Source organism: Oreochromis niloticus, linkage group LG3 (genome assembly GCF_001858045.2).
Source record: "Oreochromis niloticus isolate F11D_XX linkage group LG3, O_niloticus_UMD_NMBU, whole genome shotgun sequence".
NCBI lineage: Eukaryota > Metazoa > Chordata > Actinopteri > Cichliformes > Cichlidae > Oreochromis > Oreochromis niloticus.
The window spans coordinates 21,645,360-21,656,028 of record NC_031967.2 but is presented as its reverse complement, the minus strand read 5'-3'; the positions used below and the strand labels follow the sequence as shown (position 1 = coordinate 21,656,028).

Below are 10,669 nucleotides of genomic sequence, written 5' to 3'. Positions count from 1 at the left end.
TGTGGTGACCCCGACAGGCAGCAGCCAAAACAGTAGACAAGAAACAAGAAAGCATGATGAATCCTCTTTGAATTTTGACCTAGCTACACAATCTGTGTGAGCAGAGAAAATATTTATTACAACATAATCATTACAGTAATGTTTTTCCAACTTGTACAGATTCACGTAACAAATCTCTTACAGTAAAGTAAATTTAAGTGCAAAACTTCTGATAGCAATAATGTATGTACAAAAACAAAAAACTCCCTCATTTCTCTACAGCAAACAGTAGCCACATTAGGGTAAAGAATTAAAAAAGCAGTAGTTTTCCTGTTCCCTTTTAACTGTTGTACAGTAATAGTACAAGAAGTACAGCAGGCAGTACATGTGGCAATCAGAAACTGATCCAAGTCAGACAAAATAAAGGTGAAGTGTGAAAACATCTCAATCTCAGCAGGTTTGTTGTAAAGAAAGAGCGAATGGGAGGGGGAAGGACAGCATATTAAGACCAGCTTTTACATAAAAATAAATCTACAGCTGCATAGAAGCTGATCAGTGTGTGTTGTGAGGGGGGATGTTATGTGTGGCGCACACTCTGTTCACGTGGCACGAGTGGCAGAGGAGGTGGGAGTCCAGAGGGAAGCACTGCGAGCCGGGCTTATCGGAGAGCTGCTTGCCGCACTCCTGAGGGAGGAAGAGAGGAGACGGGGTGAGGTCAGCTGTGGGTTTGCTTCAAAACAAAGTCAAAAACGTTAAGTCGTCACTTACCTCACAGTGGTAGCACTCAAAGTGGTAGTCTTTGTTCATAGACACGACCCTGAGGATGTCTTCACTGCCCTGAAACAGCAAACAGAGATCAGCAGAGCCATGTTTCCAGTGCTTTCCTGTCTGTTCAGTGTCACACTGCTGTGTAAAGTTTGGAAAACTGCCCAAAACAAAGTAAATTATGAACACATTCTCTCCTGAGTCATGCTAATTCCTTGCTGTGAGACACATTCTGGTTCAAACATACTGAATCCAAAGTGTTGTGACACAGCAGCTTTTAGAGGGCAGTGTCTACACTTGTGGTTCATGAATGCAAGCCACAGCTCATTTTTTAACCAGGCCAGCTGGCCAATCAGAGCAGATGGGGCCTTCTAGGAGGGAGGACTTAACCACATGGGAGCTTAAATGGTAAGAAGAGGAACAGTACGAGATAGGTCAGCGTTACTCACCTCAGTAGGCAAGATGGGTTGTAAACAGGCAGCGCACTTCGGGGCAAAAGTCCTGCAGTGAGACACAGGAGCAGTTATTTTTTAGCAGCAGCACATTCTGCAAAATGTTAAATATGCAAACCCCAAACTTCATAACATCTTCAGTACAGAACAGCTGAAGCTCTTAGAGCAGGGGTGTCAAACATAAGGCCCAGGGGCCAGGATCGGTCCAGCAAAGACTCCAGTCTGACCCTCTGGAGGGCTTTAGAAAAAGTGAAGGAGGGCTTTATTTTAATACATTTACAGCTTTTTCTGCTGATAAAAACGCCCCCCCTCCCCTCCCCACAGTCATCCATACTACACTAGAGTAAGGAAGTCATAAGTAAATGACTAGATGACAGAAAAGCCTGTGAAGCCTGTAAAAACAGGAACCTGATTACATATTAAATAAATACAGATCTGCGTCTTCTTTGTTGCCGATTACGGGACTGTTCAGAGTTTTGTGCTCGGGTACAATACTCACTTGTTGTAGTCTGCAACGCAGTAAATTTTGCTGTGCTGGTCAACGGTAAAAGGCACCCCATCCAGAGCCTTGGAGCACACCACGCAGCGGAAACAACCGGGATGGTACGAGTTCCCAAGAGCCTGCAGGATCTGAGGGTGAGAACAACCAGATCTAAGATTTAAGTTAAAAAAATAAAAATAACAAAGAGATGGGCTGGATAAGGATCCACCAACTGCAAGGGAGTGGTTGGCTATTGTGAAGGATGTGTGTGTATGTATGAGCATAAAGGGAACATTTTGCGAGGTTTTACTTTTTCTAGTCTTCCGTTTCTTCTTTCTCCAAAGAACGCAGATTACATCAAAACAGACTACATCTGGTTTGATGTAGTCCGCCCAGCTTTGACGATATCTCCCTCATCTTGAGTATAATGGCATCAAAAGCAAACATGTCTCTGACCAGAAATTACAATCTGGTTCCTCAAAAAACAAATAAAAGAATACAAACCTTGAAGCCGCTCTGAATATTTTCACACAGCAGTGATGTTTTTCCCCCCACCAGTCAACAGACTCACACAGCCAGCTAAGCAGTACAGCCATTAATGATGACATCCTGTCACAGCCCTCTACTCCAGCTCTTCTGTTTAGCCTGAAGTTACATTTTCTAGCTACTTGGGGACAGCTTCCAGTTAAAGGTGAGTTTTTTGTCCCCACTGTTGTCAGTCCCTTGCACGTAGATGATTACTGGTTTTCTCTCTGTAATGCATTAAAGTCTCGAGTGATTTGGTGCTATATTTAAAAAGTAAAGAGGGAGGGGGGACTTCCCATAAAGCCAAAAAGAGCATCAGACTCAGGTAATAACAGGTTTAGCATTACCACACTGTCCTGCCAACATCCTCCACTTTCAATCAGTAATCCAGCAGAGACCAGACAGCATTCAACGGGAGACAAAAGAATAAACTTTATTAACGTGAACGTTATACTTTAAGCAGCAGTGTTTCCAATTAAGCTACCGAGTCCATCAGGAATGCATTTTTCCCCTCTCAACACTGTTGCACCAACAAGTTATCGAGCCACTGATGCAGAAAATAATGCCTGTGGATCACAGACACAGTGACAGCCTGCTATTTATATTATGGGTATTATTTGGTTCAAATATGGTGAAAAGTTTTAAGATAATCACTGCAGAGACATTTTTTTTTCCCTTTATCAAAAACCCAAGGCAAACATTCCAGTGAAAATCTGTCGTGGGAAACCAACGAGCAGCCAACAGAAGGACGTCACTGAATTTCTCTACTCTCCGAGGGATTCTTCAAAGACATTATGGGAAACGTTGGATGTAAATAACTAAAAGGAAGATTAAAGATTAGAACGTTTCTCCTGTGTTCTTCCAAATGTTTGGGAGGTATTTGGAGTGCTGGTTCTCACACACTCACACACACACAGAGCCCTCACCTGTTCGAGAATAAGGTGGCCACACACGCTACACTTCTCTGCAGCCGCCTGGAATCCCGAAAACTGTAATTAAAACAAAGAGATTACTAATATCGCAACCTCAATCCCCCCTCAAACCGACTCCGAGCACGTCTGAGTGTGTTTGTGTGTGAGAGAGGTGGATGACAAAACACGCCTCGGCCTCGACTCTTACCATGTAATCCTCTTTACAGTACACAGAGCCGTTGACATTGTAGAAGTCCTTGTTTCTCAGGGTGCGTCCTGCAGAGAGGGGCAGAGGTGACTCAGCATAATAAAATCTGCACATTTTTGTGGTAAATGCTTCAAAGAGGGTGTTTGCAGAAGGTGTGGCGGTGGCACAAATTCATCATTAGGCCTGATCATCAGTGCTGTGTTTGGTCAGGTGTGTGTGTGTCTGTGTGCGTGGGTGGGGGGGAAGCCGTACTCACCGCAGGACACGCAGGTGAAGCAGCGAGTGTGATAGAGGTTGTCCAGAGCCTGGCAGGCGTTATCCGCCCCGTACACTCCTTTCCCACACTTCACGCAGGTTCCTGCCGGGACACAAACGCGCATTTAGTCGGGAGCAATGGCTCGGCGGGGGCTCTCAGCGCTCTGTTTACGACGCATTCCTGGAGAATGTGTCTGAAATCCAACTCCACACAAAGTGTCAACACTTGTAAATCCTCTCGTTCGCACCACCTAGGGGATTTTCACACAGTTAAAACCCCGTTACCCATGCCAGCCTGTTTGCTCATCCACTCATGAGTGTCTGCCGAGCCTCTCTGTTATTAAAGGGAAACTCCGCCGGATCTGACTTCTTGGCAGCTTTTCCAGAACATAGACGACTCTTTCTTCTGGAGTTTGGAGACCGAGGCCTGCCTTTAAATTTAAACTTAAACCCCCAACATTTAGAGCAATTTGGAGATTTAACATCATAGCCCTTTTTCCCCCTCCCCCTGCCATGCTGGGGGCCAAAACTACAAAGCAAGTAACGACAAAATTAATAGAAATTAACACTTGTGCAGCTTTCCTTAAATTGCTGGCCAGTGGCAATAAAACAAGAAGCTTGGGTGGCATTTTTGGGGGGCTGAAATACTGAAGATAACCAAGCAAAATTTTCCTACAAAAAAAAAGAAATGCAAGTAATCAGTTTTACTTCTGTGAAAAAGCTTCAAAAAGTCTGCCTGTTTGTCTCCAACGTCATTCCACAATCAGATGTAAAGCAGAAATGTGGTGGCCCGCGCATCACTCTTTCTGTGATCCATTTAAGGGTTGGACTGAGCTTCCCCCCCCCCTTCTCCTTTCTAATGTGGCTCAGGGAGTGCCACACAAATCAAGAATTCCTACACCCTGCTTCTGCGAGCTTGGACAATCCCTCCGATATTTAGGAAGAGGCATGAGCCGGTGCCAAAGCCAAAAACCAAAGAGCCAAAACTTTAAATATAATGTATGAAAACGGCTGCATATAGAAAGAGATGGAAAAGAAAGTTGGCGGGGCTGAAATTACTCACTGAAAAGAAGGAAAAGAGAAGACTGAACTTAGGGTTTAAAAACAAAGGGGTTTTCAAAATAAAGCTCACTAGGGGCACAAAAGTCAAGTTGAAACCAAAGAAAATGACAAAAGTCACACTTTGAACTACATCTGCTCTCCTTTCATGACTTAAAACTAATCAATAGACACATCACATGACTACATTTGTGTGCACACCTTGTTCTTTTCACATCATGAGACAATATAAGGTGTTTAAGGTGGACCTGTTATTCTTATTTCCATTTTGTTTTAATTATAGGACAGTACTAGAGCAGCTCTGCATGAGTCACAGCTGAAAATAATCCTTACTTATCTTATACTGGGCCTCAGTGTGGCCCCTCAGTTCATCCTCTTCCTGCTTTTTTCTGATTGACTGCCCGTCACAAACAGAAGCTTTCTATGCTCTGAGCCACATCCTATTAAAATAAAATAACACCCGCTAAACAGAGCATTTATAGCAGCCTGAAGCCTGAACTTCTGGCTCACACACTCGCACACATGCCGCCCTCGATCCTGGAAACTCTGAGCATGTTCAAAATGAGCGTGAAACAGTGAAGCTTAAAAGCTATAAATCGACATCTATCTGGTTTACGTTCCTCTTCTTCCATTTTTACTTTCTTTTTTCATTATTACTGCGTTTATTTTTTTTTTTATTTTGCTCAGCTTTACACCTGAACACAGGTGTGTGCTGCCGAGCTGAGCTCAGGGCGTCTGTCTTCACGGCTCAGAGCTTCTGATTCCTCGCTAATGGCTGAGAGGAATACAGTATTGTATGTCCCCTCCAGGCACACATACCTGAGCTGAAAAACAGGCTACAGCACACCACCCCTGCACACGCCAAGGCAGCATTACACACACACACACATACACATGACTCACACACACACTGCGTTACTGTGGCCTGAAGTCACTCAAAGGGGGGGGAACACACCCTGCCACAAAGAAACAATATACACACACAGACATACACACATTCATCTAGCCATCCTAACACACACACACACACGCGCGCACACACACACACACACACACACACACACACACACACACACACACACACACACTGAGAGAACCGGAGCCCTAATCTTGTGTGACTCAGTAATGGCTGGAGCTGTGTTTATATGGAACCATGTAATTTGTGTCTGAGTGTTACAGCAGAATTTTGCACTTTAATCGCCGTGTAGATCCGCTGCATTAGCCCTCTGTGCGCGCCACCACTGTGGCAAATTGGCAAGATGTGCAAACATCAGCTGACAACAGTGCATATCTTTTAGTGCACCGATTTTCCTCTCTCCAGTCAAACACGTCTATTAGTCTGCATCTCGGTTTCTGAAGCCTGGCTGATGGGTTTTTTCCCCCCTTCTCCCCCCTCCCCTTCTCCACTCCTTTAATGCTTTGTGTGTTATGACCCTGCATGTCTCTGCAGGTTCTGTGGCACCATCCACCTATCCATACACACTCTTTCAACTATTAATCTGTCCATCCATCCATACAACCCTTTCATTTGGAGAGAAACCTGTGATCCGACACCAGGCGGTGAGGACGACAGTAATAACACAGTGAGGGGCGGACGCTGTGGGAGTGGATGAGCAGTGAGGCTGCTTGCTCAACTTAGGGATGTGATTTTACTGTTTTTAAAGTTAAACACAGCTGCCCATCTCCATCCATTGCCACTGATTTGCTTCACTTTTGCTTTACTTTTTGTTTCACAAAATTAAAAAAAAAAAAAAAAGGATCTCACCAAAGAACTCCTGCCGGTTTTCTGTTGCCTCTCTCCCAGGCAAGGCTCCTGGTTCCTCCTGAGGTTTGGCCAGCCCTCCTGCTGGCGTGACGCCCGATTTGGCGTGAGGCGTCAGGCTGAGAGCCTGCTCCTTCAGCATCAGGCCCTCCAGCAGCCCATCGCCCTCCAGCGCAGCATCTCTCAGCAGAAGTCGGGTCAGCTCTTCCTGGTATCGGGTGCCGGGCAGGTCTGAGTATCGGGCCCTCTCTCCCATCGTGCCTGGATCTTTGCCTCGTATGCCCGCTTGCTGCTCTTCCCACCAATCTGGAGCTGTCTGATAGCATGTTGCCGCGGGACTCCCAACCGCAGGCGGGTAGGAGTGACGGCTATCGTACACACCTGAACGAATCCCTGCCTCCAGGTACTGAGTCCAGGCCTCTACGGGGGTCACCCCGGCCCTGCCCGGGACTCCGTATCCAGTTGCAGAGCCTCCGGTCGGCACAGACGGGGACTGCTGCTGGGTAGGGAGGCCTCCGGATGCAGAATAGCGCAAGTCGTAGCCGAGGCTGATGCCACTGGTCCGGTTGCTGCTGCAGCGGCTCCCCATGGGACTCCCTCCTCCACCTCCGCTGGCCGTGCTGGAGGCAAAGCTGGACCTGGGGCTGACCAGCACGGACTCCTGGAAGCTGAAGGATGAGCACGGACTCAGGGTTGGCCCTGGTGGGTAAAAGAGGCCTCCTCCTCCTCCTCCTACACCTCCTCCGCTCATATCAGATGGGCGATGCGGAGGATGAGAGAGGGATGCCGGCCGGGTGCTCTCCCACAGATCGTTGCCTGTGCTCAGCCGCTTGTAGAACAGGGTTTCCTGGAGAGACAGGCGTTTGTGCCGCTCGGGCTCAGAGAGGTAGCCGGGCTCAGCCAAGCCGCCTCCGCCGCCTCTGGGCGCCGATCCATATCCCGCGGCAGCAGGGTACGGCGGCGGGACGGAGAGTGGAGGCGGCTGGGACAGGAGCTGCTGCCGTTGGACCAGCTGCTGAAGCTCCAATGAGTATCGACGTTGATTGAGGGACGCCTTGGAGCCGAACGCTCCCATGGGGTCGCACTCGGGACCCAGGCCGGACTCACGCCTGAGGTGGGAGTCTACACCTTCACCCAGGTAGCAGGAAGCCCGCTGCTGAGAGGAGGGACGCCTCAGCGGTGCCAAGGTAGAGGGGTGAGGCGGTTGCTCAACATCTGGGGGGATGGTGCCCACCGTGGAGGAAGTAGATGGTGTGGTGAGGAGCTGAGAGGAAGTCATTCCCATTCCTCCTCCTCCTCCTCCTGTGCCTCCTCCTCCTCTCCCACTTGCTGGCACACATGGATCACTTGTGGTTGCCGAGGCAAGCGGGAACTGGCCGGGTCTTGCGGGCGAGGCAGCTGCAGAGCTGGGAGCCAGCGGCAGACCGCTGCCCCCTCCTCCGCTGCCGCCCGCGGGGACGCCGGCGTTGGCGTTGCTGTTATTGGAGTTGCTGGAGGAGTCGTGCTTTTTCTTCGACACGTTGAATTTCACACTCCCCGAGTCCGTTAGCTTCAGCTTCTCCAGCAGCTTGCTTATCGGCCTGTCCATGATTAAGCCTTCCTGTGCTCCCTCTCACACACACCTGCCTGGGCAAAGTCAACTCTTACAGCAACTCCCCCCCTCTCTGTTTTTTTAAAATGTTACAGAGTACTGCACTCAAATACAGTGTGAGTGGACGTACAGCAGAACAAAGACTGAAATCTACAGTTTTTCCCTTGTGACGGCTACAATAAAATCTGTAACAAGAAATTAAAAACTGGCCTGGAATCTAGCTCAAAGCTACAAAACAAAAACAAAAGCAGGACCCCGACTATACAGATACAATAAATACAAAAAAAGAGCAGATAAATAAAAACTTTTAAGACATTACAGGGTGGTTACATGACTTGAGTCCTGTGAGTCACCTGGCTGCCCTCATGTGGTAAATCCACAGGTACAGGTAGGCTGTGTTGAGGAAGAATCCATTGGAGTACAAAAAAAATGACTAACACAATTCAATCCAGCCAGGAAACGGGAGAGACAGACATCCAGGAGACTTCTGCGTGGACCTATGATCGCAGAGGGCCTCCTTTGTGGACCCTCATGTGGCTCCACAGCTGCATGGTCTCTGTTTAAAGTTTTTAAAAAGAAGACTTAAATACACTCGAGCCAAGTCTCGGGCTGCTATCGCGGATCTCCTCCAGTCTGGGGTTTGAATTTCCTCTTAAACAAGCACAAAGCGGGGAGAGAGAGAGAGAGCGAGGGAGAGAGAGGTTCAGCAGGATGCAGGCTATCACCTCTTCATGTGGGTCCAGTGTAGACGAGAAAAGGAGAAATCCGCTTGTTCGCAGATAGTCGACTCACCCGACTTCTGCCATTCATCTCAGGGGGAAAAGTTGCTCGGAGGAGGGAAAATAATGACAGAAAAGGCGTATTTTAGCTGTAAGCGAGCCAATGGAAAGCGCACACACCGCACTGGCTTTACACTCCTCCGTCCATCCGCCTGTGCTCGACTCCTTTTATCATTCCCGTTTTCAAAGGAGAAATCCTGTTCGGGACTCGGTAGGAAAGCAGCGGGGAAGTTTGGGAGGACAGCAGGAACTGAGGGGAAAACCGGCGCGCCGTTACACTCGAATCAACCCCCCAGCAGGCCGGTGCAGGACTAAAAGAGCCGCTCGTGATAAATAAAAATCCCTCCCCGTGAGCACTGCACAGTCGACAACTTTGTTTCTTTCTTTCTTCCCCCTAAATAATTACTTACCTCCCCCTTCGCCCACAACGTCGTCAGGCTAACGAAAGCGCAACCAAGCTAGTTCCGGTTATGTTTTTTTCAAAATAAACCCCCTCCAGACACGTGTTATGTTTTACTAAAGCAAGAGGATAACAGGGGCGCCTTTGTAGTTTGGGTTTGTCCCAGACTGCGAAACAGTGCTTTCGAGTAACGTTTAAAGTACAATTTTGTAGTTTACAACGCCACAAAATCGGATTTGATAGCCTCCGTGTTGAAAGCGTTAGTTTAATGGCTTTTATTTTGAAGGCGGAACATCGCAACCGTTACACTGCTTGTGATTGGTGCGCTCGACTTAACGCATTATAAACGGCGGCTCGTATCCCCCAACCAGGCCGGAACACCTTTTCCACCAAACATGCTGTGTCGTCATTCATAACGCAAAACTCCACAGAGGATAACGCCAGCGAGACCGTCTCTACACAACTACATACTCAAAATTTAATAAACCTCATAATAATATAAAAATAAAACTTAAAAAGTAATCGAGCCAAGTCAAAAGTGTTTTTTTTGTTTTTGTTTTAAAGTTTCCTGTAACTAAATCTTTAAACCAAAATAGATTGAAAAATGTTTCTATTCAGTTTCTGACTTTTTAAATGAAGACTTCAGCCTCACCCAAGGCCTTAGGAACCACTGAGGTAATGTCTAAAGTGGTGGAAGTAGTCATCAGAGTAAGTCAAGGGAGCAGTTCCACACTTCAACAGTGCATTTACATTATAAGCACTGGACAATAAAATATGCTTAAATCCATCATGTAGCTATGCTCTATTTTAATAAAAAGGTTATTTAAACTATAGGCTGTGATTTATTAAAGTGCAAACATCATTACTCTGGCTGCTAGTGATCTGCTTTATATACTGCCTAAACTTTTTTCAGTCAATTATTTTATTATTGATTACATAAGCTGCCAAAGACATCTGCTCTTTTAAAAAAGAGCAATATTTGCCTTACAAATTTAGTTAACTTGTATTTATTTGTTCACCACTGGGGTTTAAATCCATTAAAATCACATACTTCTACCATTGCACCGTTTTAATGCTCAAATTAGACACTTCCTGAAAAATAAAATTCAATAAAGTAAATAGGATTCAATTCATCTTAGTTTAAACTCTGTGCTTACATCAGTCATGCAGCAATGCATAAAAGGTTTATTCAAACAATAAGTACCAATTCATTAGGTAGGTGTAAACATTATTCAGGCTGTTCACCTGTGAAGTAGCTTCAGCTATTATACTAAAATTCACTACTTACTTTATATGTATTATATAAGCTGCCAAAGAGATGTTCTGGTTTAAAAGATTCAATATTTGCTTTTAAAATGTAGCTAAGTGGTATAAACCCAAGGAGTATTTTTACTTTGATAATTTTAGCACTGGTGTATGAGTCAACAGAAGTGACATAGTTGTACATGACAGTGTTTTAAAGGTCAAATCAGACATTTTCTGGGGGGAAAAAAATCACATTT

The 10,669-nt window shown here is 46.3% G+C and overlaps 1 protein-coding gene across 3 annotated transcripts; it reads right to left on the bottom strand.

The window, feature by feature from the left end:
* Window positions 1-66: 66 nt before the first annotated feature.
* ajuba (ajuba LIM protein) lies at window positions 67-9,242 on the bottom strand. 3 transcript variants are annotated; one of them, XM_005464621.4, is made up of 9 exons: window positions 8,781-9,242; window positions 6,401-8,639; window positions 3,578-3,679; window positions 3,322-3,389; window positions 3,129-3,191; window positions 1,696-1,826; window positions 1,194-1,245; window positions 748-816; window positions 67-663 (listed from the first exon to the last, which is right to left on the bottom strand). In XM_005464621.4, the coding sequence occupies exons 2-9, from the start codon at window positions 7,983-7,985 to the stop codon at window positions 532-534; spliced, it is 2,202 nt and encodes a 733-aa protein (XP_005464678.1). In that variant the 5' UTR covers window positions 7,986-8,639; window positions 8,781-9,242; the 3' UTR covers window positions 67-531. The 3 variants fall into 3 exon arrangements, with proteins under 3 accessions (XP_005464678.1, XP_005464679.1, XP_005464680.1); XM_005464622.4 differs by having other exon boundaries at window positions 6,401-8,621; XM_005464623.4 differs by having other exon boundaries at window positions 6,401-8,023; window positions 9,178-9,242.
* Window positions 9,243-10,669: the final 1,427 nt, after the last annotated feature.